This window comes from Lagenorhynchus albirostris, chromosome 17 (genome assembly GCF_949774975.1).
Source record: "Lagenorhynchus albirostris chromosome 17, mLagAlb1.1, whole genome shotgun sequence".
NCBI classification, from domain to species: domain Eukaryota; kingdom Metazoa; phylum Chordata; class Mammalia; order Artiodactyla; family Delphinidae; genus Lagenorhynchus; species Lagenorhynchus albirostris.
Window position 1 is genome coordinate 15,097,913 of NC_083111.1, and position 14,455 is coordinate 15,112,367.

Here is a 14,455-nt window from a genome sequence, read left to right on the forward strand (position 1 = left end):
TTTATAGAAAAATGTTTTAAAAAGAAGAAAACTTAAACCAGTAATCATGCTCTTAGCCATTTCTAGGGGTCCTAAGCCTCATACCATGGCCAGCACTGCTTTAGTTAAATTAGTATTACAGTTAACCAATAGTAAGACAAATTAGTTTGGAATAAAATATGCTACAGAAATATACAACGTACTCAAAAGTAAAAATGAGTTTATGACAATTTTGGACGTTTAAAGCACTGCTCTCCATTTATTAGAAAAATATGAGGCTTATTCAGATACATCTTAAACAGGTTACCACGACTCTAATGAGTTATTTAATTCTGCATTGTATGGAGTATCATGAATATCATAATATTTCTTTAGTGCTCACCAGCTGGGGCTTGGTATCTTTTCTTGTCATACAGAGAGGTTAACTATTTTGTACTTGTCAGAGGGAAGTGTGACTACTACATTGACTGGGTGTCTCAAAGATAAAGGCAATTTCTGAATATCAAATCCCATTTTCTCACCAGCTTATATAAAATTAAGTTCTTAAAAAAAAAAGGAGGAAAGAAAATGTTGGCATTAAGATAAGCCATGCTTAAAAATAAAACAAACCCCCAAGACTGTTCTACATAGTTGAAATTGTAAAGGTCCCCCAAACCTGGCATGGCACAAACGACCTGGACTCCTGAGCCTCTGAAAAGTAAATCCCTCCCAGAAGAAAATATTCCTCGTGGAAACCCCTAACTCCTCTTCTATATCCTCACTTTCAGAAAGCTTCCCAAGTATCTTTACATCTTTCAACTGTTAAATTTTCCTAACTCCAATATTCAGTCATTCATTATAGACCATGATGTGCAGTATGTGGACAGAAACTGTCTGTACTAAAAGCATGATTTCAAAATTCACAGCAATTTTTGATAACACGAACTTCCCTGGAAATTAAACTCTTCCGTATCTCCCAAACAAACTATTGCTTTATCAACCTTATTAGTATATATAATCTCTTTAGATGCTAACTGTTAGAACATTTTCTCACATAAAAATGCTGTCTTTGGGCTTCCCTGGTGGTGCAGTGGTTGAGAGTCTGCCTGCCAATGCAGGGGACACAGGTTCGAGCCCTGGTCTGGGAAGATCCCACATGCCGCGGATCAACTGGGCCCGTGAGCCACAATTACTGAGCCTGCGCGTCTGGAGCCTGTGCTCCGCAAGAAGAGAGGCCGCGATAGTGAGAGGCCTGCGCACCGCGATGAAGAGTGGCCCCCGCTCACCGCAACTGGAGAAAGCTCTCACACAGAAACGAAGACCCAATGCAGCCAAAAATAAATAAATTAATTAATTAAAAAAAATGCTGTCTTCTGTTTTTCGACTTTGATAAATGCCTAAGGAATAATGAGCTACCATTTATGGTATGCCTCCTGTAAGCCACACTTTGAACTAGCCATTATAAAACTTAGTTTAATTCTCAGAGTAATCTGATGAGCCCTATTTTACAGAAAAAGAAACAAGTTCTAAGAAGTTATATGACATGCCCTAGGCCGCCCAGTTAGCAAGCAGTAGAGCCCTAACTCCCTTTAGCTTCAGCGTCTATATTGATTCTTCATTTTGGCTAGTAATACAGTATGTTATTGCTTTGTCAATTTCACCATAAATCCTCAGACATTTCCTCAATGTCGGAAAGCCTTTCCTTTACACAAAAGGCTGAACAGTTCTGTTGCAAAAACGGTAACTTCTCTATTATTCTAGCACAAATACTGTCATTCTATAACTACGTTAACGTTGAGATTCAGCAATTACTTTATTATTTTTTTTAATTAATTAATTTTTAAAAAAAAATTATTGGCTGTGTTGGGTCTTTGTTGCTGCATGCAGGCTTCTCATTGCAGTGGCTTCTCCTGTGTTGCAGAGCACGGGCTCTAGGCGCGCTGGCTTCAGTAGTTGTGGCACGTGGGCTCAGTTGCTCTGAGACCTGGGGGATCTTCCTGGACCAGGGCTTGAACCCGTGTCTCCTGCACTGGCAGGCAAATTCTTAACCACTGCGTCACCAGGCAAGTCCCACAGCAATTACTTTAAAAGTCAAGGATCAAAACTAATCCAGTGAATTTTTTCCCATAGGTAGATAACATGCTTTCAACTCCTAAAACTTTAACATATGGTAAGAAAAATGTAGTACAACCTGCACAAACTTCCTTCTGTCTACTACTTCAACATTCTTTTTTGAACGGACTTTAAAAACTTCTATTTAGATCTTTGTTGTGTCTATTTAAATTGATAAATTTTACGGATGTAAAGGTGAAAATCCACTCACTGTTAAAAAATCATTGACATGTGAGGCAAGGTACAGGTGGTGAACTTCTCTAGAAATGTGGTAAGAGAACATGAAATATTTTACATAAAAGCAACGTTATAACATTTCTAAGTGTCAGCACTTCTGATTTATATTCCATTTCACTCAACGCATTGCAAATACACCTTGCAGGTAATATTACTCCTAAATTATATCTTTAAAAACAGGGATTCTTACCACGTGGAGACGGGTTATGGCAAGCTTTATGGAACTGTTCAGTATATTGTACACACAAAAGTATTACTTCTAACACCAAAGCAGAAAGTATATACAAGTATAAAATTCAGAAAGAGAGTACAAATGTTTAGCATTGCATTTCTAAAATTATATACATTCATGTAGTTCTGTATAAACCGTGAGATGCCTTCTCACCATATCATCTGATCTCCGCAAACAATGGCTGTGAGAACAGCACAGGTTATATTATTTCCTTATACAGAACAGAAAAACTGAGGCTTAGCCCTGGGTCATTCAGTAGGTAAGTAGCACAGGCCCAGCCTAAATCGAACGATGTGACATATGTTAGTTCCCTTCTACCCTCCCTTTCAGGATACCCACTACCTCCTTAGCAGTGGACTAGGTGGACGTAAATGACACTATCAAGAATCAAAAAATCTGTATCTAGATCCAGAAAAGTCCATTTGAAGAGAAGCAAAAAATTATTAAAATATTAAGTTACCTAATCGTAACATTTTAAAAACCCACATGGGCTCCGTTTAAACTATTTATTCAACTTTCGGTCACTGGCAGTCTCATTACACCAGCTTTTCTCAAGAATTCTTAATGTCACTCATTAAGCAAATATTTTGTAAGCATCTCCTAAATTTAGGCTTTGGAAATAGATTAGGAAAAAACCAAAATTTCTGCCCTCACTGAAGTTACATTCCAGGAGCGGGGAGACAATAAATAAGTAAAATAATTAGTGTATTTGGTGGGGCACAGGAGCTACAGAGAAAAATTAAAAAGGGAAAGAAGATAAGGAATGGGCGTGTGTATTGGGGAGGGAGGGAAAGGAAGCCGTAGGATGTTACACGTTCACCTTGCAAAGTTTATACCCACATTCAACAGCTGTTAAGTAAGTCATCACAATACTCGCTACGTGGGATGAGAATTTACACACTCCTGACATTTCCATCCTCTCCTATTTCAAGAAACAAAAAGAAAATTATCCGACGCCTCGGCACTGCTGTTCAGAACCCCGATTTCTGTATCAGACCTTGTTTCCTTAAGAAAAGAGCAAGCGCTGGGGCAAAAAGTTCGATCACTGATAACAATACCAGCTTGGGAGACAGGAGTTAAAACAATCGGGTGGGTGCGACTCGGAGCTCCGATCCCGCGGAGATCACTCGCTGCCCCGCGGCCACCGCCCTTCCAGTGGGCAGCGGACGCCGGGTTCCGTCGGTTTCACCCCAGACTCGGTGCCGCCGCGGACCCCGCCCCCGAGCGCTCTCCGGCCCCCGCGGCCTGGCCAGCCGGGCGCGCCGGCCATTGCCCAGCCCGCCCACCGCCCGCAGCCAGCTCGGCGTTCAGGGGCCGCCCCCGCCGACCGCCGGCCCCTCGCCGGCTGCCACGTAACCCTTCGCGGGAACCAGGAACTGCGCGGCGCGGCCGGCGGGAGGGGGCGGCGGCGGGAGGGCGGCGTGCGTGATGGCCGAGGGGGCGACGCGGCGGCCCCGGCCCCTAAGGGCGCACGGCGGCCAGGCTCCCGGGGCTCCACAGCCCCAGCCCGGCAGGGCGCGGGGCAGGCCCGCTCCTCCGGGCCAGGCGGCCGGCACCTCCCCCCGCACCCCCCCGCCGGGGTCCCCCGCGGTCCCGGGCCGAGGGGCTGAGCTGGCAGCCGGGGGCCGGGAAGGGGACGGCGGGCGGGCGATTGGGGCGCGGGCAGGGCTCACCTCGAACATGAGCCCCAGCAGGAAGACCATCGCTACACAGGAGACGATGTCCGCGTGATTCTGCAGGACGAATTCGTGGCTCAGGACCGGGGGGCTCTTGGTGCTCTTCTTGCGAATCGCCATGGTGAAGCCGTCGCCCGTGCCTGCAGGTGCTCCGCCCCGGCTCCGCTCTTCCCAGCTGCTCACCGACTCGCCGCCGCCGCCGCCGCCGCCGCCTCCCCCTGGCTGCTCCTCACAGCCCCGCCGCTGCCGCTCGCTGGGGCTTCACTTCCCATCCCACAGCCAGTACGCAGCCGCCGGGGCCGCCCGGAAAAAAAAAAAAAAGGCAAGCCCACACAGGAGGCGAGCATGCGCACTGGGGAGACGGCGCTCTCTCGTGTCGCGGCCGCCCCTGCGAGCCCACAGCGCCGCCTAGGGAGCGGAGGCCGTCCGCCCGGGGCCGGGCGAGTGTAAGAAACCTGAGCGGCGCCTCCCCTGCTCCGCTCCAGGACTGGGGTTGGGAGTCGTTTGAGGCGCGAGCTTCCTGCGGTTACTAAACAGACTGAGTCCGCGCCGCGGTCAGAGGGCGGCCACGTGCTACGGCGTGCACGGGTGCAAGCGTGCTTTCCGCCCTCTGTGCCACCCTGGCCTTGGGTGTCAGTGCCTGCTTCCACATTGATTGTCACTTCTTGAAAGCCACTGCCACCAGCAAAATAACCTAAACGTATGAGTACAGCTTAACTACATAAGGGTAGGGGCATTCGGTTTTAGCAGCTGCCTTAAAAGTTAACTTCAGAGTTATTTTAAACACGCCTGAGGACGTGTTTCCTGTTCTTTGTAGCCTTGAACTAGCTTTCAAAAAGGAACAATTCCTATTTGGTCTCACCTACCCATCCCCCAACGGGCATGCGACTGAAGTAAGTTCATAAGTTTGGGTTTACTGGCTTCATATTTATTATTAACGACACTTCTTGGTTACCTAGGGAGATGATTTTTAAAAGTTTGTGGATTAGACATGTCTTCCTCTTTCATATTTCTGCCCAAACCAAGACTCCCTGTATTCTTTCTCCAGATGAATTGTACCACTGTTTACCCATTTGCCAAATCTAGAAACCAGAGTCATCCTGGACTGATCCCTTTCAGCATCCTTCCATATCCAAACTATTACCAAAGAAACCCAAGGCCATTGAGTCCCCCCTTCCCTTTCCCACTGCTGCACCCTCAGGAGGGGACTCACTGCTCACCTACAATATTACAAGTCTGGTGAATGCCTTAGTGGTTTAAGAACATGGGTTTATAAGTCAGAATTCTGTCACTCATTATCTGTATGATCATGGTTACTTATCTCCATGAGATTCGATTTCTTCATTTATTTATGTATTCATGCATTCAAAAAACTATTTATTGGGCAGCTACCATATGCTAAGCACTGGGGATATAGAAATGAAGGAAAAGTACAATTGAACCTATTCTTATGGGCTTTCATTTTAGTATGGGAAGAGGATCTTTACACAAGATTTAAAAAGTGAAACATGTCTTAAATTGAGATGAGGGTCCTGGCGAAAAATAAAGCAAGGGGAATAGGGAAAGTGTGGGAAATTGCATTTGCCTGAAGACTTGAAGAGGTGAGGGAGCAAACCATATCATCAATAAAAAGGAGATAATTGTAGTACCTGTAGCCTACTTTAGCAATTAAATGAGATGATTCAAGGAAAGTGCTTAGTAGAGAGTTAGGTATAAATGTTAGCTATTATGGTTATTATTTTTTCTTTTTGGCCACACTGCTTGCTGGGTCTTAGTTCCCTGACCAGGGATTGAGCCGGTGCCCCCTGCGGTGGAAGCAAGGAGTCCTAACTGCTGGACTACCAGGGAGGTCCCAAATGTTAGCTATTATTATTTTCCTACTTTCTGATCAAACAATTACTAGTTTTACCTACCTCCAAATCACCTTCCAATTTCATATTAGAATGATGCTTCTAACAAAATTTTTCAAATTTTTTTGGTGGTTTCCCTTTTCCTTTATGGAAAGCTAGCATGACTAAATAGTGCTTTATGGTTTGGCTTCTGCCTACCCAGACATGCTCAAACCCTTCCTCTATAGGCCCCAATCTCTTAGTACCAGCACTACTGGCTTCCCACTCTATACACACGATAGTCTGCTCTCTTCCCATGCTCTCCCTGGCTTTGTGCTTGCTGCTGCTTCTGTCTGGGATGTTTTCTCCTCTCCCCTCATCTACACACCCCACGCCTACTGTTCCTTCAAATCTCATTCACAGGTGACTTCACTGAAACCTTTACTGACTTCTGTGGCCATCTCTAATGACTCAACTGCATTTTTAAAAATAGCTTTAATGAGATATAATTTATATCACATAGTTCACCTATTTCAAGAGTACAATTTGATGATTTTTAGTATATTTACAAAATGGGGCAACCACCACCATAATCTAACTTTAGAACATTTTTATTATTCCCCAAAGAAAGACTTAGTTTTTGTTCTTGAAACTCATATACCTGGAATGGAAGACAATAAACAAGTCATTACCAATGTGATGGGTATTTTCAAGACTTGTTTGGTGAAGGGTGACATGGAAATATTCTAGGTCATTTGGAAATTAATTGTTCCACTAAAGGGAGTTTTTAAACTGAAATGGACTCTTTCAAACCTTAAAATTTAATTATTTTTCACTCTTTTGTGAGAAAATACCCCCACTGGTGTTCTTTTAGTTGCATGAAACCTACCATACTCTGGACAACTGTAGGACTTGGGCTGACCATTGTATTTGGCAATTCAGAGGATGTGAGTTTGTGGCAGTGTGGGTTATCCAGGAAACAGATGCCAAGACAGAGTCAGAATCGTAAGGGATTCGTCAGCAATAACGTTTGTGAAAAATAAATGGGAGAGGAGTCGGTAGGGAAAGGCTGCAGACCACGAAACCTGTCTGACACCTGTGAAAGGAAGGAGGGAGGACCTGCCAGGAAGACCTCACACTGAGGTGCAGCCTGAGAACATCTCGGCCAGCCCAGAAGGGCGCTCCAGCACACTGGGCAGAAATGGTGGGTCCTTGTAGTACTGCTCTGCTTAGTCAGGGGCTGGGAGCTCCCGCCATGCACTCTTGCCATCTTCCAGAGAAAGTCACAGCTTTTGCCAGGAGGTCCTCTTCCACCGCTCTCTCTCGGGCTCAGTTACCTACCTGCTCCTTCCTCTGGCCCCTTGAATCACTCCATGGTTACAGCCAGTATCCCTTGTGGTTTCTGAAGAGTCTTTTTGTGAAAATTTCCTCAAATTACCCACTTTGAATGTGCCATTTGTTCCTGCTAGGACCCTAACTTACTGTGAAGATCATTAGTGACCTTCAAGAGAGTGTTTTCTTCGGAATGATAGGAATAAATAGCTGATTGGAGTGGGTTTCGAGAGAGTGGGAGGTGGAAACATGGAGGCATGTGTATAAGCAACTCATTTGAGGAGTTTTTCCTATAAGATAAGACAGAAATGGGCAAGTAGTTAGAGAGGGGCTGAAGGGTCTAGGGAAAGTTTTTGTTTTCTTTTTGGATATGATCCATTTTAAACAATTTTATTGAAGTATAGTTGATTTACAATGTTGTGTTAATTTCTGCTGTACAGCAAAGTGATTCAGTTATACATATATACATTCTTTTTCATATTCTTTTCCATTATGGTTTATCACAGGATATTGAATATAGTTCCCTGTGCTATACAGTAGGACCTTGTTGTTTATCCATTCTGTATATAATACTTTGTGTCCACTAATCCCAAACTCCCAACCCGTCCTTCCCCATGGATATGATCTATTTTATGTTTGCACGCAGAGAGAATGACCCGTTAGAGCAAGAAGTTTCTTCCGCAGGAGATACCTGCAGGTCTGTAAGAGGTGATGGCATCTTGTATACAAGTACAGGCACCCACTGTAACAGGGATGGGGTTCCCACAGTAACCAGAGGAGAGCAGAGTTTGTGGATAGGTTAAGAATGGCTAGATGAAGTTGTGTTCTTGTTGTTTCCATTTTCTCAGTAACATATGAAATCATCAGGAGTGGGGATAGTATATTGGAGACTGAGGAGAAAAAGGGGTAAAACTGTGGGAGGGTGAATGGATTAGAGGAGTGTCATCAGACAGCAGTGCTTCCTCCTTGAGGACCTGCATTGAAAGTGAGACTAGTAAGCAGAGCCCCATAATTGTCTTCAGTCCCATCCCCCTGCTTGGATACAGCTCTGGAGAAGGCAGAGAGTTGGGGTCTGCCAGGCCAGCATGACAGAGGGGCAAGGATGTTGAGGGGAATTGCAGAATAGGCCAGGGCTGTGAGGAGGTGGCTGTGCTTCTCCTACCTGGTCACCCTCCACCCGCAATCCACCCTGTTTTGCTGTGAAAGGCAGACCTCTTCAGATCGCATCACTGAAGCTCCCTGGCCCTCTGACTTCAGCCAATGGAAGGCACTGGCCAAAAACCAGAAGCGAGTTTTGGGGGTTTATTCTCCCTTGATCCCTCCTGGCCTTATGATGGTTCTGGCCGGGCCTGTGTTCTCCGGTGGCCACAGCCCCTGTCAGCCTTTCTCTCACGTTCCAGCTCTTGCTGGGCTCAGTACCTCTTTCTCTCCCCTGCGTCTTCGGGCTGCCCGGGAGCTCCCCTATCTCTGCTTGGTTCTCTCAGCCGGCCCGCTCCTCTGTCCATAGGCCTTTCATGAAATTCTCTCCAGCTCAGCCCTTCCGAGGGTACCATCTGTTCCTTGCCAGTTCTGCATCCTCAGATACAGAGTGCTGGGGCCTCGGAACTGGGGACGCCCACGGGGTGGAAGATGGTTGGAGTGGGGCTAGTTGGCCAAAGAGCAAGTGGTCAGAGGGTGGGGTGCTGCGGATGAGTCCTGAGGTCGTGCGGTCCTTGGCCATGAGATGGGAGGGGCGTGATGGAGGGCGCACGTCGGAAGCGAGGAGTCATCGAGGCAGTAGGAGGGGAGAGCGCCCTCCACGCGCTTTATGGATGGTCTGTCGCCCGGAGTGACTCAGGGAGCAGAAGGGGAAGGGCGCGGGCGCAGACATCCGGCACGAGTGAAGAGGATGAAGAGGGGTCAGGAGACCGGTGAGCGGGTGACGGTCGCGGGGCCGCGGGTAGTGAGTGGGTGGTGTAGTTGGAGGGCATGGGCTTCCAGAAGAGCGCGGGCTTTGGGGGGAGGGGGGAGAGCTCTCTGTCGGCAGCAGGGAGGGGCATGGGCACACCCACTCCCCCGCTGGGCTCTGCTGCGTGCTGGGGTGGGCGGGAGAGCAGCTGCCTCGTGATGCTCCGGGGGAAGCAGGTTTCAGTTTCCACTGAGAGCGGCCCCAGGTGCAAGAGGGTGAAGAAACTGCAGAAAAGGGTGGAGGCTGTGGAGGGCTTGGTCGATGACACAGCTGGGGTTCTAGGGGATGCAGTGGAAGGGTGGGGGGAGGTTAGCTTAAGTCAAATCAGGGGAGGAAGAGCCACGAGGGGGAGAGAATGTGGTGATGGTGGATGACCTGGAGGTTCGCCTCCAAGGAGACTAAGGTGGAAAGGGTCCTGCCGCATGGGGCAACTATGCAGATGGTCTTTTAGGGAAAGTGGGGAATCAATTCTAATTTTAGCTTCCTTTTTAGGATGGACTGCTTCAGAAGCTTATAGGGAGGGAGGACTGCCGTTAAATCCTCTGAAGGTGGGTCATGGTGGTGGGGAAAGTGGTCTAAGGAGACCCTCAGGGCTCTGGAGGTTTCTCTTACGCAGACTGATTGCTCAGGTGTGTCCAGCTCTGGAGGCTATTGTGTGTCCGGTGTGGTGCTGGCTCCTATGTGTACAGACACTGTCTTGTGGGTAAGTGATGTTTCCGCAAATGTAGCTTGGATCCCGAAATGTTGGGATTCTCAGGATATTTTTAATAGTTTAAGAAAGGACGAAAAGCAGACTGTTTGAAATTGGGTCTATCCAGGAAAATCTGTGGCATAGGGTTGCTGTAATTATGAGAAATATAAAAGAAACGGAGAGACAATCCTTGCCCTCAAAGAGGTTATTTCTAGTTGGTCGCATAAGACATATATGAAAAGGAAAAAAACAGTTCTGAGATGATGCGAAAGTAAGTACAGCAAGCATGTGCCTAATAAAAGGAAGAACTAAAATGGGACTGTTGGATTTCAACAGCTCCTAGGGGACAAAAGAATGGAAAAGAAGAAACTAATGTTTGTTGTATGACTACTGTGTTCCAGGTATTGATATTTTGCTTTCAAATAAGTTACATCATTTAGTTTTCACAGAAACCCTATGAATAGTTGTTATTCTAATTTAAAAATGGGGAAACTGAGGCTCAGAGAGGTTAAGTAATTTGCCCAAAGTCCCAGGGCTGGCAACCTGTTTGTCTGACAAACCCATTCTGTTTCAGTATAAATAGTACTCCAGGAGCTTCACTTACCAGGATGACCCTGAACTTCCAGAGAGCAATGATTCTCAACCTGATCCATTGAAGAGACTGGTTCCTGCTCTGATGGAAACACAAAGCCCATTAAAACAAACAAACAAAAAAAAAAACAGGTCATTTATCTGTTTACATGCTATTGTTAAATCATTTATAGTAAATTTTAAGAATATAAAATTGCGCTCGTCTTGTGAGGAAGAAATTGTATTTCTATGAGGAAGCGAAATCGTTGCTTTAATAGTTGGAAATGATATAATTTTCTTGAGTATAAATTTTACTGCTATGGAAACTATAAGCCAAATTTATAATGCAGTGTTGTTACTCTTAGGAAAGATTGTCAAGAGAGGACACGTCACTCTTGGAGGGAGAGCCAACTGGTAATGAAAAGGCTGTGACCCAGCCAGATCACTCTTGGGTCCCCCTAGGGGCAGGACTGTGATCTTCTGACCTCTAGAAGCTTAAGGAACCCAAGATGGAGTGTCTATCCTTATTTAAACTATAACTTAGTTCACTTTATTTAGTCTCACTTTGTTTAGCACACCAAGGGCCCGAGTTAATGCTTCTCTGATAGATGAGAGATCAGTTTCAGAAAGTGGTGAATGCAAAGTGTAAAAATGGAAACAGGAAGTGTAAGTGATTTCAAGAAGTTTAGCTTCAAAGGGGAGGAGAGAGCAGGGTAGGTCACTAAAGAAGAATCAGGGAGTTAAGGTATGTTTTGTGTTTGCTGTTGAATGATGTGACAGTTGATCGTGTTTAGATACGAGAAAAGGGAAAAGAGGAAGAGGTTGAAGACACTGGGGAGATGGGGAGAGGTGGGAAAATTGATGGACTGAGGTCTTGAAGGTTTGGATCCTCCAGAACATAGGTAGAGGATTAACTTTACACAGGAGGGGACACCTCTTTTCACACGGAAACGAAGGAGGGACAAGGCAAGGTCAGCAGAGACAAAGCAGTCATGGACCTGAGTGGAGGTTCTTCCCCGCTGTGATGAGATCAGGAAGGGCAGTGCCAGGAAGACAGTGAGGCACAATCCTGTTTTGAAGGAATGAGAGGGGAGTGACAGCCACAAGGGTGGAGGGAAAGATGGCCACAGGAACAGGGTGGCCCTGGAGGGGTTTGGACAGGAGGAGACTGTCAGCCCCACTAAAGGGGCTTGGTGGTTTGAGGGGAGGGCTAGGATACAGTTTAAGCAGCTGGTTAAGGGAGTGCTTGGTGCAGGGTTGGAGGATGTAGGGGGTTTCTCTATACTGGAGTGGATTATCTTATTATAACTCTCCTAGTTGCAAGGGACTGAAAAGAAGGTTCACAAGATTCAGCAGATTCAAAAGAAAAGCTTTGGGGAACTGGGACGCTCTGTGGATTTTGGGAGCTAGAACCAGGTACCTGACCTCGTCAGGACTCTCTCTCAATGTATCTTTTTTTCTGTCTTTTGTTTCAGGTTGGCTTCATTTTTCCCTATAGTCAATGGACTTTATTTACATGGCAGAGAACATTGTCACTTGCAAGTTTTATCAGAACAATCCCAAAGGAAGACCTAGACAAAGCTGGCTTGGTTGTATGATCATTTCTGGGTCACGCGGCCTATCTTGGTCACATGCATTTCCCATGGGTAGAGTAAGTGAGTCTATTATTAGAAGGTGCAGAGGAAGGGGTGTTGGGCAAATAAGAACGTGAACCAACATAGGTGTCCCAGGGAACATGGTGGGAAGGTTCTAAAGGTAGAGGAACAGCAGGAGGTGGTTGGATCAGGGGAGAAAAATCCAACAGTAGTATGACCCTGATTGAATGGATGGTCATAGACTAGATGGATGGGATAGAATAGATGGCTTGTATTTCAGGCAACAGCCAAGGACTCTGAAGATGTGTAGTAGGATGGATTTCTGAACTAAACTCAGCAGACACAGATAGAGGAGTGGTCCTACTTTGAATTTGTTTCGCCTGCAAGAGGGTCTTAGTTCTCATGAACAGACAGGAAAATGGCGATAGGTAAGTGGTTCCTGGGGAGATGGGTACACGAGGACACTGCAGCAGCAGGTTGGGGGTATGCTTCGCAAAGTAACTGGAGACTCACCTCTGCCAGGGAGGTCACCCAGTAGATCACTTTCACCTGAGGAGAATGAAATGATGAGAGCATCGTTCTGTGCAAAATGCTTTGCTCAACTGCTTCTAAAATTAGAAGGTCTTATACCTCAGGGAATTTGTGACTGGTGGAGCTGACATGATGTCTTGTAGCCGTCAGAAAAATGGTGTATGGCTCGGTGCCTAGTAGAACCAAGGTCTTGGGGTGGTGGCCAAGGATTCTTTGGAGCTGTTTCCTTGTTTGCATCAGCCCTTGTGCTCAAAGACAAAGCTTACAGCACGAGTGAAAACAGTTAAAATGTGTACAGTTCTTTGCGGTCCCCCAAACACCGTTGATATATACATTATTAATTTTAATCTCATATCAACCAGGAACATAATGTTTTCCCTACTTCAAATAAGGAAGCAGAGGCTCAGTAAAATAACTTGTTTAAGATTTTACAATTATTAAATGTTAACTCCCAAGATGAAGAATGTGAATTTTTAAAAGTTATGGTAAGATTTTACTAAAAAGTAAATATGGTGCTTTATGGAGCTTAATTGGTGTTAAGTCCAAGTGAAATAATCATAAGGGAATATGTGAATGTGTTCTGTTAACAACAACAACAAAATAATAGCAACTAATATTTATTGGGTGCCAAGCACTGTGATAAACACAAAGAACATTTAATACAACAACTCATTGAGTTAGGTACCATTATCATTCTTTTTCTGTAGATGAGGAATTGATCGGACAAATAATATTACTAAAGCATCACCACCACCACCATGATGAATGGAAACAGGAATAGGCCACATACTGGGAAATCAATTAGTAGTTTATTTTAACTCAGGAAATGAGCGCCAGGCCAGGGAAGAAAAGAGAAAGGGATAAGTCCCTGAGACTATGTGAGAGAAACGATAGGTTTCGTTCCTGTGAAGCAAGCCCCTTTCATTTCCCAGGCAGTTTATCACTCCTGGGCATCTCTCACACCCACCAGCATTTTCTTTGGTCTTCAGATCGCATCTACATCCTCAAACGATATCATAAATATTGCCTGGCTAAATGGTGTGGGGCTTGAAAGAAATAGGAGTGACCAAGGACAGATTCAGCTGGGCACATGGGGGGAATGGTGATGCTACTTATCCAAATGGTGAGTTGGGAGGTCATCAGGAATATGGGATTGTGGAGTAAGCAGCAGAGTTCAGTTTTAGATATACTGAGTTTCTTCACATTGACGTCTGGACTTTGGGAGATAGCTACGTGAAGAGTCCCTGCAGACAGCAAAAGATTCAAGCTCAAGTATACATTTGGTGATGATGGTTACCACGACTAAAATGGATTAGCTCTTTGAGGTGGTGAATTAGAAGAAAGAAGAGCAACGAATTTAGTCTTGGGGGTGCCTGTAGGGAAGGGACTATAAAGGCGATCAGGATCTTAATTTTATATATATAGCATTTAATAACAGTGGTTTTCAGAGCACTTTTCTAACAGTAATTTCCCACGAATCCTCCATAAACTCTGGGTGATGAAACTTTTAAAAGCTCACAACATTCTTTCACTCTTTAATCCTAATAACGAATTTATTTTAGGCTTAAATGCTATTGCAAGGAATGTGCTGGTCCAAAGGACAGTATTATTAGAAATTATTTCCTCTGAAGTTGAAATTCTTTAAAAACATACTAAATAAGACAAGTAATAAAATGGGGGAAGAAAAGGACAATGATTATATTAAAAATTGGATTCCAAGAAAAATTGCTGTAAGACTAGCTTC

At 45.3% G+C, this 14,455-nt stretch overlaps 1 protein-coding gene across 1 annotated transcript in view; it reads right to left on the bottom strand.

The window, feature by feature from the left end:
* The window catches only part of TRAM1 (translocation associated membrane protein 1), a 29,701-nt gene extending 25,192 nt beyond the window's left edge, over positions 1-4,509 (bottom strand). The window contains exon 1 of the mRNA XM_060127987.1: positions 4,213-4,509. Within this exon, the coding sequence (XP_059983970.1) occupies positions 4,213-4,335 (123 nt within the window). The 5' untranslated portion in view covers positions 4,336-4,509. The remainder of the gene's footprint in view (positions 1-4,212) is intronic.
* Between the last annotated feature and the right edge of the window lie 9,946 nt (positions 4,510-14,455).